The sequence below is a fragment of the Podarcis pityusensis genome (genome assembly GCF_964106645.2).
Source record: "Podarcis pityusensis genome assembly, chromosome: 10".
Taxonomy (NCBI): domain Eukaryota; kingdom Metazoa; phylum Chordata; class Lepidosauria; order Squamata; family Lacertidae; genus Podarcis; species Podarcis pityusensis.
Genome location: NC_138035.1, coordinates 66925634 through 66942803, shown reverse-complemented (window position 1 = coordinate 66942803; position 17170 = coordinate 66925634). Strand labels below are relative to the sequence as shown.

The window sequence follows — 17170 nt, the reverse complement described above, 5'->3', positions numbered from 1 at the left end:
AACTTATATACCGTCCTATACCTAGATGTCTCAGGGTGGTTCACAGAAAAGATCAACATAAAAATCACAATATATATAAGCAAAATAAAAACAACCACCCCCCAAAAGTCCACATTTTAAAAGGGATGTCAGTCATATCAACCAAAGGCCTGGTTAAAAACGAACATTTTTGCCTGGCGCCTAAAATGAAGGCGTCAGGTGAACTTCCCTGGGGAGAGAATTCCACAAACAGGGAGCCACTACAGAGAAGGCCTGTTCTCGTGTTGCCACCCTCTGGACCTCTCGAGGAGGAGATATATGAAGGAGGGCCTCAGAAGATCTCAGGGTCCGGATAGGTTCATATGGAAAGAGGCGGTCCCTGAGGTATTGCAGTCCTGAGCTGTTTAAGGCTTTATAGGTCAAAACCAGCACTTTGAATTGGGCTCTACAGAGCAGACACACCTGTACCTGCTTCTCGCATGCACACAGACACTCCACATGTGAACAGCCACACAAAGATTTCTCCTCTCTTTGCCATGCATACTTCCCCCTCCCTCAACCCCTCTTTTCTACAGGCCTTCCATACACACAGACCACACATACAGCTCTACCCCTCTCTGACCAAATTCACCCCTCCCTCTCTTTCACAGGCCACACATGCATAGAGACCACAAATACAGGCTCCCTTCCTCTTCTCTCTCATACACACATGCACGTACACACAGAAAGAGGCCACACATGCATCTCCCTCCTTCTCTGCCCTCCACAACCTGTCCCAGCATCCTTGAATGAACACCCCCCACCCCACATACCTGTACATACAGAAAAGCGCCTCCATGGGTGAAGGAAGTACTTGCCATCAGCTCCAAGTGGCTGGCGAGCAACAAACAGCTGAGCAAATCGGACAATTCCTGCGGCTCCTTTCTTACCCCAGACAAAGAGCCCCTTCATGGGAGTGAGGCAACTCCCGGCTGCCAGCTCCATATTTAGTTTAATGGATCAAATTGATCCGTTTTAAAGGGTATTCCACATTAATCAGGCAGGAATTGTTTTTTTTAAGTATAACCTAAGCACATACAAAATCGGAGGTGGCAGTGAGCAGCTTAAAAGCATTCCGCTTCCCTCGCATAGAAGGAAATGCCTTGTATAAAATGTCGCTTGCTGTGCATACTCTTAAAAACAAAGATTGTTTTACTCCGGTTTTATTCACATTACAGCACAGTCCTATGCTCAGAAGAGTTCCACAGAATTTATTCCCAGATATGTGTGCATAGGATTGCAGCTTTAACTAACTGATTAAAAGTCATGCAATTAATTGGCTACCATTTTAAACACTGCACGACAGCTCTATCAGCGATATTTATTTGAGCCTGTGGTGCACCACTAAGGATTTTTTTCATTAATGATTGCTATTTCATTAGCAGAAAAATATAGAACAAGTAGAAGCCCAGAAAGTTTCATTTAAATTGTTTTTGGCTTCAAACACATACTTAGTCTTTCACACCCTGTTCTCCAACCCCCCCCCCCAAAATAAACCTTACAAGGAATACATCTCACAACTCACTAATGACACCTTTTAAACAGGAGCACAGAGGCCCAAGGTAGCTTTCTTTCAGCCCCAAGCACTGAAAATCCCTGGATGCTGAACAGAACAAAGTAAAAATAGCCAATGTCCCACATAGTCCAGCATCCTGCTCTCACAGTGGCTAACCAGATGCACAAGAAACAGGTTTTTTCCTGCAGTGCTCTCCTCACCACGGAACATAATTTTAGTGGAAGTTAGGCAAACTCTGGCTCTTCTTTCTTTTAAATGAGCTTTAAAGACACCTTAATTAAAAAAAAAAGGGGGGGGGTGTTTGGACACAGAAATGTCATGCAGGGTGTGGGTTAGAATAATTGTGCTATTTGTCCAATGATGGTTTTTCTTTTCTTTTTTTGTTGAATGTAAAGGTTTTTTTAATTGTTTTACAACATTTTACTGATTGTTTATTTGATGCATTGTATTAAGTATCAACAGCTTTGCAAGGTAATGGTCCTTAAAATGCAACAAAGAAATCTTCTAAGTAAAGAAAATTAAAATATGCATAACTTAAAAATATGGTGAGGTAGGTACCAACCAAGGAGAGGGCTGTTTTTGTGTGTGTGTGTGTGTGTGTAGTGGAAACTCAGCTATGGAGAACAGCTTCCTTGCAGAGAGGCTTGCTTGGTGCCTCTTCTGTGGCCTTTCGGCACCAAATAGAGACCTTTTCATTCATCCAGTCTTTCAAACTGTGTTTGAAACAAGGGCTGCAAGTGATTTATGCTGTCTCTGCTGTACGGAAGCTTCTGTCTTCTTTTGTTGTTGAATTGTTGGTTTTAATTGTTATATATTGCACCTCTAATGTTGTTTGTTATAAGACACCGGGGGAATATTTATTGATGGGTGGCAATATAGATGTAATTAAATAGTAAACAAAATAATAAATAATCGTCTGCAGGGTCACATTTTCTGTGTGCCTGAGGGAATAGTTCTACCAGTGCAAGTGAAATCTAGAGCATGTCCGCCTCTTTCTCTTCTCAGAATATGAAAAACACTGCAAGCAACCAAGTAATTATAATAAAGTGAATGAAGTTATTCCTGAGGTATGTGTGCGATTCTTGTTCCAACTTGAATGCAGCTATGTTTTAAGTCCCTTTATCTGCACAGAAGTTACTTTAAGTAGGGCAAGAGGCACCCAGTACAAATGTGTGTCTCGTCTTCATTTTGTGCCTGCAAGTGCTCCTAATATCTAAAGCAGTGGTTTTCAACCAAGACTGGCCTCTGTCCCTCTTTCCTTCCTTCCCTTCCTCTGATGCCCTCCTGCGTCTCTGCCTCCCAAAGGCTTGCACAGCTGTTTGTTGCAGCAGCCCTGGCTACAAGCTCCGCAGGCGAATGGTGACTCTGGGGCTGGCCAGGGGATGCTGGTTGCTGAGAGCTATGGCAGCCTCAGAATAAGCAGGAGAGGGACCCTAGTCAGTCCTTGCTGTTGGGAATGAACAGACAAGTGGGAGGCTGGGCAGGCAAGCAGGCAGGCACTGTGCTGGCCTTTCTTGTGCTTGCTGTGTGCAAGGCCTGCCTGGGAGCTGAGTGCCCAGCGCCAAAGGGGAGCCTTTCTGCCATGCAGGGCTGGCAGCACCCGCTGCTGGCCTCCCAAGGTAAGGTGCTGGCCTCACGTTCACCTTTGGCCTGTCTCTGTTGGGCCACTAAGGCTGGGGGCATCCTCTTCGCAGGCCCCTGTGGGGCAGTGTGAGGAGGTACCTCTCTTTGGGACAGGAGGGGGAGTAGCTCAGAGATCAGAGGCAGCAGTAGTGGCTGCCCAGAGAGCTTGCAAGAGGGGAAATGAGAGGAGGCTGAAGGAACACTCCACAAGGGAGGGTGTTCCAAAAAGGGTGAGAGGCTGCTAGCTTTGCAGGCAAGGGGCGACATAACTGGACTCCTAAGCCCCACAGGGGTGCCACAAAAAGAATGTAGTTGTCAAGGGAGATGTGGACTCAAAAAGGTTGAAAACCTCTGATCTAAAGGCACCACTGATAAGTATAATTCTAAGGATGCAACTACTTCTTGAATTAGGCCCAGCACGAGGAAAGGGGAGTGATTATAGGGCCTATATCCATTGATTTAAAAACAGTTTCTCTCCACAGGGAACTGGAAGTCCGTATGGAAGTGTTGCAGATATGGGGCATTATTGAACAGTTCAAAGTAAAGGTAAAGGGACCCCTGACCACTAAGTCCAGTCGTGGCCGACTCTGGGGTTGTGGTGGTCATCTTGCTTTATTGGCCGAGGGAGCCAGCGTACAGCTTCCGGGTCATGTGGCCAGCATGACTAAGCCGCTTCTGGCGAACCAGAGCAGTGCATGGAAACGACGTTTACCTTCCCGCTGGAGCGGTACCTATTTATCTACTTGCACTTTGACCTGCTTTCGAACTGTTAGGTTGGCAGGAGCAGGGACCGAGCAACGGGAGCTCACCCCATCGAGGGGATTCGAACCGCTGACCTTTTGATCGGCAAGTCCTAGGCTCTGTGGTTTAACCCACAGCGCCACCCGCGTCCCGAACAGTTCAAAAGCCAGAGCTAAATAGCAAAACTTTTAAAATGTCAGGCATCTCAAGTAGAGAACATGCAGCGATGTCACCAGGTTCCCATGACTCTTTGAAAGGATGCCATGACAGCCATACTGATAGAAGACAGTTGTAAGTTTGTAGTGTAGATATCTCCCCACCATATTAGCTTTTCCTCCTTCATCATCTAATTTTCCTTACCTGTTATAATGGCAGGAATCCCCCAGCCCATGACGTAGTAGAACCTCATGTGTCCAAAGTTGATGTTTCTCACTTCCGTCAGCATCCGGTAGATGTGAAGCTGTTCGACGAACATCCAAGCGAAGGTGCTCATGTAGAAGTAGTGCAAAAGAATGGCTATCACCGTGCACACAAACTAGAGAAAGAAAGAGGCTATAAAATTAGAATGGCTTCTGTTGAGCCACAAAATAATCTGGCACAAGAGATGGACTTCCGTTAGACGTAAACAAGCCTCTAAACTTAGAGGTAGCCTTTAGCAATCACAACTTCCCTAATTACAGAAAGTTTATCCTAATGTACTAGTGCTCTTTTAGAAATACTTGCACAACATCTGCCTTGCCAAGATGAATGCAGCCTCCTAGCCAAGTACAGTTGCAATCGAAATTATTCAACCTCCATTGTAAATCAGGTTTATTATCAAAATTTACAGACCTCCAGCTGTTTGCAATGGGCAAATCAAACAAAAGCAATTGAAATAGCTCAACATGAACGGATGCTTCAATTGGTTCCCCCAAATTCAGATGAAATTGCAATTTAGTGCTTTGTTCAAGCCTGGACAAACTGCAGCTAGCCTAAAGGGTGGCTTACTACATAGGTGGGGAACCTGTGGGCCTCCAGATTCCAACTCCCCATCAGCCCCAGAAAGAATAGCCAATGATATGGGGTAATAGGAGTTGTAGTCCAGAAACATCTGAAGGGACACATGCTCCCTTCCCTTGGTTAGGATCAATGACAGTTTAGGGTTTGGATGTAACTCAAAGCTGATTAATCAACAAATGGAAGCTGAAGCTTCTGATCTCCTCCGTGCAGCCATAATGGAGGAGTTGGTGGTAATATACCAGATCAAGACACCTAGGTTCATCCCTGTAACAATAAAGCCTAGTTTATCGTTCCATCTGAACGCAGTCACCATCTCTTACACTGGACTACTGGGGAAGGGTGAGTAGATTGGCACTTGGCCACCTCCTCTAATCAAGGCATTCACAAAGGAGTCGGTGAGGAACTGAACCTCCCCTGGCAGCCCTACAGACCTGCCTCACACTTTGAGAACTATGGTTTTAGTTGCTCTGGCTAGTTCTTTAAACAAAACTAAAAATATGCCCCACAAAATAAAAAAAAGTTTTTACTGCTCTAAACCTGTGTGTGTGTGTGTGTGTGTGTGGGCTTCTAAAAATATTAGTTTTGTACAGGTCACCATGATGAAAACTATTATTTCAGGTATGCAACAAAGAAAATATATCATTTTTTTTCCCCCATCAATCATCCACGGATGATTGGAACCTCTCCCTGCCATGTTACTGTTGCTTTACAGAAACTTATAAAAGCTAAACCAAATGACAAGGAATTCCATTTCATGTGTGCTCCCACATTCTTTGACTTTTCATGCTCATCCGTGTGTGACTCCTTGGACAATTCTTATTCCACAAGGAAGGATTAATAGTTGCTAGAAACACAGTCACTGCTACAGTTTCAAGGAGTGGCCCTTCACTGTGCAGTACGTAGCTTGCTAAAGAAAATACCTTAACAAATGGTTTAAGGAACAGAAACAGGTAGTAGTACATTGTTGTTAATTGAGGAAAAAGAGGGGCAGAAGACTGCTGTTCTCATGCTAACATAAAGGAAATTGGTTTCTGGAAATTCTATCAAACAGAAATACGGGTTTATAAAACACAAATAGGCCTTTCGAAGTGGCTTGTTGAAAATAAAGGATGGGCACAATAATTTTTAAAGAACCACCTGCAGGAAAGATGATGCAGCACTTACAGCTACGGTGAAGCTTGAAATCCTAAGCACAAACTAATTTCCCTGTATTAGTAGTAGAGCCTTCAACCTCTGAGACCTCCTGCTGACAGAGCAACAGTCTGCCAGGCACCAGAGATATTATGTCAGGAAGGCAACCTAAGGCCCGGGGGCCGGATGTGGCCCAATCGCCTTCTAAATGCGGCCTCTGGACGGTCTGGAAATCAGCATGTTTTTTACATGAGTAGAATGTGTCCTTTTATTTAAAATGCATCTCTGGGTTATTTGTGGGGCATAGGAATTCGTTCATTATTTTTTTCAAAATATAGTCTGGCCCACCACATGGTCTGAGGGACGGTGGACCGGCCCACAGCTGAAAAAGGTTGCTGACCCCTGTAGGTGGAAATAAGATGGCAGCCACTGTGCCTGGTACTTCTTTCAACTCTGAAAGATGAAGAAGAAATAATGCCAGCCCCATTACCTTCCCAAAGCACAAACAAAGCTTTATTCTCCCTTTTAAGGGCCTAGCGCTGAGAGGAGCAGCTATAACAGCCTTTCCCTGCTGTTTATTCCTGCCAACGTTCACCCCAAACCGCTGGTAAACTTACTGGGGGTCCTGATGGGGTGATGCTTTGGGGTGGGGTGGGGTGGGGTGAGACCTATCACGGGGCCTGGTAACAGGTGCTTTGACTGAACGGGACTTTCTTCCCAGTAAGCGTGCAGAGGACTGGAGCCATGAGCAATGCAGTCTTGCGCCCGCTTAACAATCTGTTAGCAGTTCTGTGTCTGCCTACGTTTGTCACAGGAACAGGGTAGGGTTCCTGCTTAAAGCCAAACCATCTGCCAAGCTTCTGCTTGTCCCAAACGGTGCTAAATTGAATGTGGATTGGGGCCAGCGCAGCCTCAGCATCAAGCATTGCTTCTGTTTCGTTTGGTGCCCTGTTAAAAGCTAGCATGCGAAAGGCATTGAAATTAACTCTTACCGGATTTTCTGTCTGGTTGATTCCTATCAGGAAGACTAACTCTGAGAAGAAGAGGGCAGCCACCAGGTTTTTGTGGATGCTGTGCAGGTTGGAGCGCAGGGTTCGGATCAGCACAAGGAGGACAAAGGTGAGCAGCAAAGCTACCAGTGAGATGGAGACGGTTGTGTAAGTGATAATCTTCAGGGGAAGTGCCTCGCCGTTCTGTGGAGTTAAGAAGAATCATTTTTGCTACATGCCCTTTCTAAGTGCTATATAGAAAAAATGTTACTTGAGTTAATTTCACACACACCCAATCACATAGTGTAAGGAAGCAGGAACTGTAGTGACTCCAAAGAGTGATAAAAATGCCTTTAAAAAATGTCAGGTACCTTCAACTCACTTGATGGTTTTTCTTAGTAATAAAAAGAAAACCACAATTAAATTAGTTTCAAACCACCAAGCAAGTTTTTACGATTTTTTCCCTCCAAATTTATAGCTTCCTGAAGTACAGTGGAACCTCGGTTGTCAAACATAATCCGTTCTGGAAGACAGTTTGACTTCCAAAATGTTCAACAACCGAGGTGCAAAGGGCTGTTGGCAAATTCAATTGAGAAAATTGAAAAACAAGCAGCGGAAGCTGTTTGACTTCCAAGGCATGTTCGAAAACGGAAGCATTTACTTCCGGGATTTTGGCATTCGGGTTCCGAAACGTTAGTCAATGGAAACGTTCAAGAACAGAGGTTCAACTTTATATCCAATAGGAAAGACCATCCTCTAGATTAGTAAACTCAAGTAATCCTTTTGTGAGCCTTTATGAAGATACAATCTTTCAAGAGGCAGGGGTAATTCCATGCACTGAATACTATACTATTTACAGTTACAGTGCAGATTCACTCAGCTACAGCTAACCTTGCCTATAATCAGAATTTTGTGCAGACTCTGTGGCCTGAATTATGAGACTTTCTGGCTTCCTTATTTCAATGTTTCTAGCCCTCACAGTTTTGGAGATAAGAACACAATTTTGCCTTGCCAGAACACGACCAACAATTGGCTCTAGGGGACACAGTCACTTACAGAAAACTACAGAGCGGTGTGTGCATATAAACGTGAGTGTATATAAACTGGCCTGCAGAGACCTGAGCAACCATCTTGGCTAGGAAGGCAATAAGCAGGGCTTATTGCCAGGGATCCTTAGTAAGGAATGGCCTACATCCGCACCACCCTGCAGCTTACTGTCTTCTCCTTGATCACGGGTTAGTGACAGGGCAATGTCATTCTTCTCTGCATTTGGAAACATATGGGTAACTTCCGAAGCAACTCTCAATCCTGACAAGTTGATTATTGAGCCAGGTGCAGGGCCTGTGACTTCCCTCCATCAAGATATCCAATGACTTAAAATGGGCAAGCATGGACTGAAGTGCAGGGTAATGGTGCCCAGGCACAACTCTGTTTATATTTGGGAAGCCAAGGTTTCCTGCCCAGTTTTTATGGCTGTCTATTCAATGGCCATTTTTGTTCAGTTGGTTGTATCAGGAAGGAATAATGTCAGCTCCCAGAAGGTTTACTGCGGAGCCTCCCCATCTGTAAAATGGGAGTCACAGCAGCTCCCGTCTCAAGCTTAGGGTGAATTAAAGCTGCAGAGCAACTTGGAAATTGGAAGGGTGAAAAAACTGATATTAAGGGATGGAAATTCCGGGTACTAGTTCTGTATATAATTAGCCATCCTGCCGCCTTGTATGGGCCTTCAGGGAATGTGATGGAGATGAACACATTCAACAGGAATGTAGTGGTGATGTAACTTGTTTCAGAGAAATCTACAGTGTAAGATGGTAGCAAGCAAAATAAATTAGTAAAAACAAGCAAACTAACTGTAACAGGAATTAGTGTCAAGGCACGCCGTTCTGATACACTGCTGATTTGCCTTTCAAGATAAACACAAAACACTGATGGAGGTCTACTCAAACCTGCTTAATTTCATAACTTTAACAAACCAAAAAAATCCCCACGAAACTGCACTTACTTCACGTTTTGAAATATCCATTAGGACAGCAAAACTGGTCATATGGTTGCACTGGCAAACAATTCGGCTCTGGCTTCTAGAGAACAGCTCACATCCCTTTGAGGACCAGCCCCCGGTTTCTCCAATTCTAATCAATGGGAAATGAAGCAAAAAAACCAAGATCCAATGACATTTGTATGACTGGCTGGCAGATGAAACTATTTCAATGACGAATTGCTATTTTCCTTAAATGGCCGTCTCTCCTTCACTCGCCGACTATTAAGTAGCAATGCATCTGTTCTGCCAATTTCCATGCACAGAACTTTGTGAGGAAATACAGACAGGAATAACCTGCATAAATTTGGTGCTCTCCATGTCTTCCCAAGAAGGGCAGCCATGTGTTCTACCATGATAGCTCCATAAGGCAAAAACAGGTAGTAGTAGTAGCAGCAGCAGCAGCAGCAGCAGCAGCAGCAGCAGCAGTAAATACAGTGGTGCCCCGCAAGACGAATGCCTCGCAAGACGAAAAACTCGCTAGACGAAAGGGTTTTTCGGTTTTGCGTTGCTTCGCTAGACGAATTTCCCTATGGGCTTGCTTCGCAAGACGAAAACGTCTTGCGCTTTTTTTAAAAAGCCGCTTGAAGAGGCGCAGTTGCGACGGACCGTGCTTCGCAAGACGAAAAACATCGCAAGACGAAAAGACTCGCGGAACGAATTATTTTCGTCTTGCGAGGCACCACTGTAATAATAATGATTTATTATGTATACCTTGCCCATGTGACTGGGTTGCCCCTGCCACTCTGGGCGGTTAGGGAAGCACAAGAAGCAGATGCTTAAAATAGAAAGATTGCTGCTTCTTTAAACCTTGCCTCAACATGACAAATGTCCAAATTATATGCAGGTGGCCTAAATAAACTACGTAACCCATTCTTACTACTTTATTAGGCTTAGCTGTCTCTTTGATCTTCAAATAGTATTGAATCTTCTCTTGGTTAACACACTGTAGTAAAACTCATTATTATATGTCTCTTTCTTTATTTGATATGTGTATATTTTTATGCTCTTCTATTGATTGCATAAGTGTATAGCTAGTGAAAGAGCCTGCGTTTCCCATGCTTTCAATATGCCATTTTGATGTATGGCATTTTTTTTGCAGAGGCGGTAATAGCTGTAATCTTAGCATACAGGAATAAAGGGCATGATCCAGAAAAAAGTGGGCACTTTAGGTCTCACTGACTGCATCTGGAGAGCAAAGCATGTGCTCAAATTTCTTCTGTTGAAATTATCAAGTTCCTACTGAACTTAATAGCCCTCTTATCAAATGTATAGTTGCTGCTGCTCTTGTTCCCAGGCTGGTAAGAGACTGTCTAAAGTCAAGATCAGAAACTGATGAAATCAAAACTAAATTTGGCCCCAGAAGGAGTGCCGCTTAGCTGCCAAATTTGTCCATCAAGTGGAGAACCGGAAGGCTGTGATGGGAATTGTGTTTCTGGTAACAGACCTGCCAGCACACAACCGAGAGAGATGCGAGTTGGCACCTTGATTCTCCATCCTTTACTTCACACTCAATGTGGGCTTCCAAGAAAACTAACTGCCCACCAGGAGTCTAAAATTTACACCCATGTGAGCTGCAGAGCATTGGCACTGCAGGCAGAAGGCTCAGGTTCCGTCTCTGGCATCTGGAAGGAGCACTGGGAATGTCCCCAGTCTGAAACCCTGCAGAGCTGCTACCAGTCCATGGAGACAATACTGATGGACCTTGATGGACCCAGTATAAGGCAGCTTCCTATGATCCTGTCACAGTTAGCAAAGATGTAGGTGACATATGACTCCCCCTTAGTTAGATGTAAAAATATATGGACAGGAAACCTTAGCTGCACACGACATATGACTCGGCTTATAGCCAAATCAAGGGATATTTAAAAACGGTCTTAGGTATGAGCCCCATGATTTCCATCACCACTACAGCAAGTACGGGACCACGCCCCGTTCCCTCCACAGCTGTGATCCCAATGGTATTCACCTGTCTTCCAGGTGCAATTAGCAATGGGAAAAAGCTGCCATTGGCACCAATTGGATTGCAAATTGCAAGCCGGAAGCGGATTTCCATTGGGACAGTGGCTGGAGAGAGAGAGAGAGGGAAGTTCCCTGCAAGCTGCGGTCAGCATGGAAATCACACACATACCCCTTACATTTTTAAAGCCCCTGGTTTGGCTACAAGTCATGCAATTAAAATTACACGTAGGAAGGCCCTTGCTGACATGGGAGCTCCAGCCGAACAACCCTATGTTGGGCTGCATGAGCACAACATATATCGCAGACATAGGTATTTTATGCAAGCTCCCTTTTTTTTTCTTGCAAGGAAATCCTTAGAATAAACTACAATCCCACCCATAATATGGGTTTGGAAGATGAAATATAGAGAGGTCAGAGGTCTCACAGAATCCACCACATTTCTGCCCACAGGCATGTATTTTCGATTTTTTTCATTACAACCAATGAAGATAACTAATGAGAGCAACAGCAAGTTACGATAAAGACTTGCAGGACTGCCTTTGGGCCAACTTGCATCTTCTTCACTTGGACAGTGTGCACGCTGTCTCTTCGTGTGCTCCCTTTAGACTCACATGATACTTGTTACAAGATGACACACACATTTCCTCCTACTAAGCAGCCTGCCTTTATTTTAGCCAAATGCTCTGTCTGGACTTTGAGCAGAAATGTAATGGGGCATGAAAAACCTCCTCTCTCCCTCTCTCGCTCAGCACCAGGGCTAAACACTGCTCTAAGATTTACCCTTCCTGATAGAAAGTGGCAGCACGCAAGATTGTCACTGACTTCTTTCTCAGACTAGCTGTATGAAGAAGACCCATTAACATTAACATGTCCACATGCAATAGCAACTTTCCAAAATAATACAGATTGTGAAACATACGCAGTTGAGTGGTTCCAGAACACACAGACCGGTTTTGTTCTCTCCTCTGTTTCCAGCAATGCATGATCAATCATAATGGGGCTGTCCAGAAGATTTGGTAAAGATTCCCCATCTCTGTAAATTATTGCACTGGTTATTGGGGTGTTTATGATGGGCCGATTGGGTAATCTGGAAAAAAACAACCAGGGGAAAAACATACCATTACAGATGTGAAAACAAAGCTATAGTATTTTGCCCAGTTTCAGATGATAGCTTTCCACTGAATTTAGATGGGTGTGGTGTCAGGAAAAAGTTTGAAGGGGTAGTTCAAATGTGTAAAGGTAAAAGGTAAAGGACCACTGGATGGTTAAGTCCAGTCAAAGGCGACTATGGGGTTGTGGCGCTCATCTCGCTTTCAGGCCGAGGGATCTGGCGTTTGTCCACAGACAGCTTTCCAGGTCATGTGGCCAGCAGGACTAAACCACTTCTGCCGCAACAGGACACCGTGACAGAAACCAGAGTGCACAGAAACGCTGTTTACCTATCTGCCATAGCGGCACCTATTTATCTACTTGCACTGGCATGTTTTTGAACTGCTAGGTTGGCAGGAGCTGGGACAGAGCAATGGGAGCTCACCCCATAGTGGGGATTCAAACCGCCGACCTTCTGATCGGCAAGCCCAAGAGGCTCAGTGCTTTAGACCACAGTGCCACCCGCTGTGTATGCTTATCACATGTATGCTTATCATGTGATGACTGCAAGAATCAAGTGATAGCTTATGCATGTTACTGAGCCATCATAAATCAGAAACCGCAGATAGAATAATAACCCGACATAACCTGAAACACAATATTTTTAAATGGAGTCAGGGCACATATTCTACTGCGAGACAATGAGTCATTAGAAATCAGGTGATGTACAAGCATGTGTGAATTTACCCTAAGAAATTTAACAGCTTCTTACCAAAATGATATCTCTTTTAACATAGATTAATTAGATTATGATTTAGAACAACAGAGGCAGCCTTGTAGATGAATAGAGTTGTGGTCAATATTGGTCCCACTCAGAGTAAACCTGCTAAAATAATGGTCAGGAATAACTTGAGTCTATTAATTTCAGTGGGTCTACTCTGAGAATTAACTTTGTTAGCTACAACCTGTAAGTTTTGAAGACATCTAGTATTAAAATCGCAACACATGATTGCTCTCAGGTAGCAAGGCCTTCCCATTCCAGAACACAATAGACAAATGCTACCCAAAGCAAATGAATGAAGCTCAGTTTTACCTCAGGCTCCTTCGGTCAGGATCATAGCTCTCAGGCAGAAACTGCCCCAGGGTTCGATATACAATCACGATAGCAACCGCATGCTGCGCAGTGTCCTCTGGATGCCGACGTTTTCTTTTTGCAAGCACATTTTTGTTCTTCAAAAGCTCATCTTCTATTTTAGAAGGCAATCTAAGGTTTGAAGGCTTCATCGTAGGAATGGCTGAAGAGAAAACCAATGCCAAATTTTACTATCATGCTTTAAAGACCTAATTCTGAGCTTGCTAAATATGAAGTGATTTTAAAAGGACCCATTTATTTTTGCCTTATGAATATTGTAATTTACATAAAAAGAAAACATGACTGGAGTCCCCCCCCTTCAGTTTTTCATATCGAGAAAATGGCCTTATGCTGAGCCAAACCTGGCGTGAGTTGGTACAAATGGACATGGCGGTACTCAGTTAATGGACAGGTAGGGGGAAACTGCTTCTTCTGTTTGTTGAGTGAACATTACCCATTCTCCAACCCCATATTGGGTTGTATCCAGACCTAGTCATGTTTGAAGTAGATCCATTGGCTAGCTTAAATCCTGTTTACTTCACTGGGCCTCTCCCCGGGGAGGATTTTTGTTGTGAGGTGTTGTTTTGTTTTGTTTTGTTCTTGTTTTTTATTATGTGTGTTGATTTTTGTGTTACTTATTTATTAGATTTATATACTGCCCTTCATCGTAAGATCTCAGGGCAGTTCACAAAGTAAAATACAGGATAAAAACATAAAAGTAAGTAAAACCAAACAGCAAAACAACGCCCCTCCTTCCCACAGACACATTTAAAAGGCTGTATTTTTTCCTTGTGAACTGTCACCTATGGATGAAGGGCTGTATACAAATTCAACAACAACAACAACACCTGGATCCAACTGCCTTTGTCTCATAGCTGATCTGAGAATTCACATTACAGGTTTCCAAACGCCTGTAGAATAAGCATCCTACCTTTTCTATCGGAAGCTCTGAACAAAGTATCAGGAAACAAAACAGACGATTCCAAATCTCTAGGATAATCTTCTTTAATCGCATCAAACCGTGGTACTTTAGCTCCCGTAAAATTAGACTTTTCAAAGATGTCAACAGCAATAACTAAACAGATAAAAAGAGCTTGCCGTAATACATATTTCTGCCACATACAAGTCAAACATCCAGTGGTGTTTTAGTAAATGTGAGGCTTTATTAGCTTTGTAAACTACATGGATGTTGAGAAGAAATCTGGATCTATTATTGTACATCATTCACACAATCTTAATAATATAAGCCTTGGCATTAAGATAAATGACTAAGGCTGCAGTGCCTTATTCTATGCTAGTCCTACTCAGAGTAAACCCATTAGTTAATATACATTTATTTCACTGGTTCTACTCTGAGTAGAACTTAGTTGAATGCAACCCACTGAATTCAATGGGAGGAATTCAGTAATAGTAATAATAATAATAATCATAATCATAATCATAATAATACCCCATCCATCTGGGCGGCTTACAGCACATAAAAAATTGTAAGACATTAGACATTAAAAAAATTCCCAATACAGTGTTGCCTTCAAGGAGATTGCTCTGCCAGTGCAAACATTTCTGTTTGCCTGATGGAACAATCTCCCACTCACATTGTTCTGGGGCTTCTCCTGACCTCCCCAGACCCAAAGCCTTTTTAAAATTAATTAATCTAGCCAATGAATCAAATAAACATTGCAGACCTAGGCCTGAAGCATTAGGAAGTCATATCTGATCAAGAACGACAGCTACTTACTCATGTTTGTGGTAACAGTTATGAAAGGTTTCATGTAGGTTTTTTTCATGTTCTTGGCTACGTTACTGAAATATTCCTCGTAGTGTTTCAGCAAGTGTGCTGCGCCCCCCTCTGTCCTCTGGATGTGTTCCCAGTGCTCTTTGGCACGAGGGTCCAGTAGAGCACTACCTGCTTTTATGATGTTCTAGGAGAAAGAAAGGGGGAAATGTTGCACACAAAATGGAAGAACAATACTTCCTGTCCCCCCAAAAATGACCAATATTGTTGCTACAGGTAAACATGCAAATGAAACAATGCAGACACGTCCTGCTGTAGTCTTGCTTAAAGATTTTTTGGGGGGGGGGGTACTGAGGCTGTTTTATTTTAAGTATTTCACATGATCAAGATTTATAAAAGTAACAATAGAAAAATAACATAAAAACCCAGGCTCTATAAAATAGGGAAATAGCTATCTGCATTTGTTTTCAAGTGAAATGCATTTACAAGAGATTTGTCTGTTCTGTGACTTTTCCGCACGGCAGTTATTTTGGGGACTAGACAATGCATGCATCCAGTACATCCTACTCAAAGCCTTCGCAAAGTCTCACTCTTCAGAAACACTTAAAGGATCACCGTATGCTGTGCAGTTTCCGCAGCCAACTTTGTGATCTTTCCTTGCAGGACGTGGGTAGGACTGTGGTATGGAACACATCTGCGCTATTTCTGGAGCTAAAGTGGCGCAGCCCAAGTTTTCTCAGTATCGGTTCAGCATTTCTTACCTCATTGAAATCCACATCCCTCGTTGCAGCTAGATCAAACCCCTGCTGCTCGCTTTCATACCGCAGCACCCTGAGCATCATCTGGTAGGCGGTCCGAATGTCATTCCCATAGAAGGAGCCCGTGTGGTTGGTGGCATTCTGGAGCACTTTGGCTATGTGCACTGACTTGTCGCCGTCCATGTTGGTCTCGTTACGGATAAGCTTTTCATTCTGAAGACCCAAAACAACAAAGGCTCCAACTTAGCAAGCAAACTGCACCTCTCTTCCATGTCAAAGGGTTTAATGGGATGCTGATTCCCCAAGTGTGTAGATCTACATGCAGCGCAGTGAGAAACTGACTCCTGGACTGTCACGTGATCAGGTATATGTGTGTGTTTGTGGGTGCACATCTGTATACATGTAAGAGGATACTTATGAGCCCAACACTTATTCCTGTGTTCCACTATGTGTACTGCCTGCCTAAACACTGAAAGACCGTGTGAACCAGCTCTTGGTGGCCTCTGCCCAATCTCAGATACAGAATTTGCACATACACAACCCAACAATCAAAAGCTTAAACTCCATCAGAGGAAATACTAGTGTTCCTTCCCGGTTTACATAATTAATGCTCTGAGCATATTCTGTGTGGCAGAGAAAAGGCACTTCCTGCTTGGTTCCAGTTTGAATAAGAGCGCTAAAAGTTTCTGTAGCAGTAGCAGCAGGCAGGACACGTGAACGCTCAGAGAACTCTAAAGGGAGTAACAGTCATAGGTAAAGAATTGGGTTTTCTCTCTCTTTGTGACACACCTGTAATCCCATGTAGGAATGTGCAGTTCTCACCCTGTGGGCATAGCAGTTACTCGGCAACGATTTCCAGCGATATTAAAGGGCAACTATGACTACAACACAATGCACAAGTCAGCAGACATTCGGTTCTTCCAAAGCACCCTGTACTTACCATGATTTTCAGATCCACAAAGGCAAGGGTAGTACAGTTGAAAAGTTCGGGAGGGAGCCAGCCTTTCTCGCTGTTACAGTGACGAACAGCATTTCCTTAAAAAGAAAATGTGTTTGTGACAGAGACAATGGTTGATGGCCATATGCCACATTTAATTGATAAGAAAACTATAAATGTTTAGCTCTGGGTTATCTTAAAGAAGAGTATTTATTGTAACTTAGAAGGCAGAATGGGCAGTGACACAGAGGGGCAGGTCTAGCAGATCCACAGCCAGGCCTGCCCTGTATCCAAACATCCAGCAGAGGACTGGCCTCTGCTGGTGGAAACTCCATCAACAGAACCTGGTGGAGTGACACTTCCACTGAATCCAACTCCTACCAGCAGCACAGATCAAGGGTGTCTAGAATAAAAACTTGGGTATCAGGAACTGTTAGAAATATTACAGGTGTTCTAAGGCATAATTCTCTATCAGTGACCAGGGGGTTGTCTGTCCATTATTTAC

At 43.7% G+C, this 17170-nt stretch overlaps 1 protein-coding gene across 3 annotated transcripts in view; it reads right to left on the bottom strand.

Moving 5' to 3' along the window:
• The window catches only part of CELSR1 (cadherin EGF LAG seven-pass G-type receptor 1), a 161699-nt gene that overhangs the window by 16493 nt on the left and 128036 nt on the right, over nucleotides 1–17170 (bottom strand). For all 3 annotated transcript variants that reach the window (XM_081023374.1, XM_081023373.1, XM_081023375.1), the window contains exons 17-25: nucleotides 16669–16763; nucleotides 15732–15941; nucleotides 14974–15157; nucleotides 14167–14310; nucleotides 13197–13398; nucleotides 11934–12101; nucleotides 9020–9146; nucleotides 7021–7221; nucleotides 4259–4433 (exon numbers count right to left, since the gene is read on the bottom strand). In XM_081023374.1, coding sequence (XP_080879500.1) covers nucleotides 4259–4433; nucleotides 7021–7221; nucleotides 9020–9146; nucleotides 11934–12101; nucleotides 13197–13398; nucleotides 14167–14310; nucleotides 14974–15157; nucleotides 15732–15941; nucleotides 16669–16763 — 1506 coding nt within the window. The remainder of the gene's footprint in view (nucleotides 1–4258; nucleotides 4434–7020; nucleotides 7222–9019; nucleotides 9147–11933; nucleotides 12102–13196; nucleotides 13399–14166; nucleotides 14311–14973; nucleotides 15158–15731; nucleotides 15942–16668; nucleotides 16764–17170) is intronic.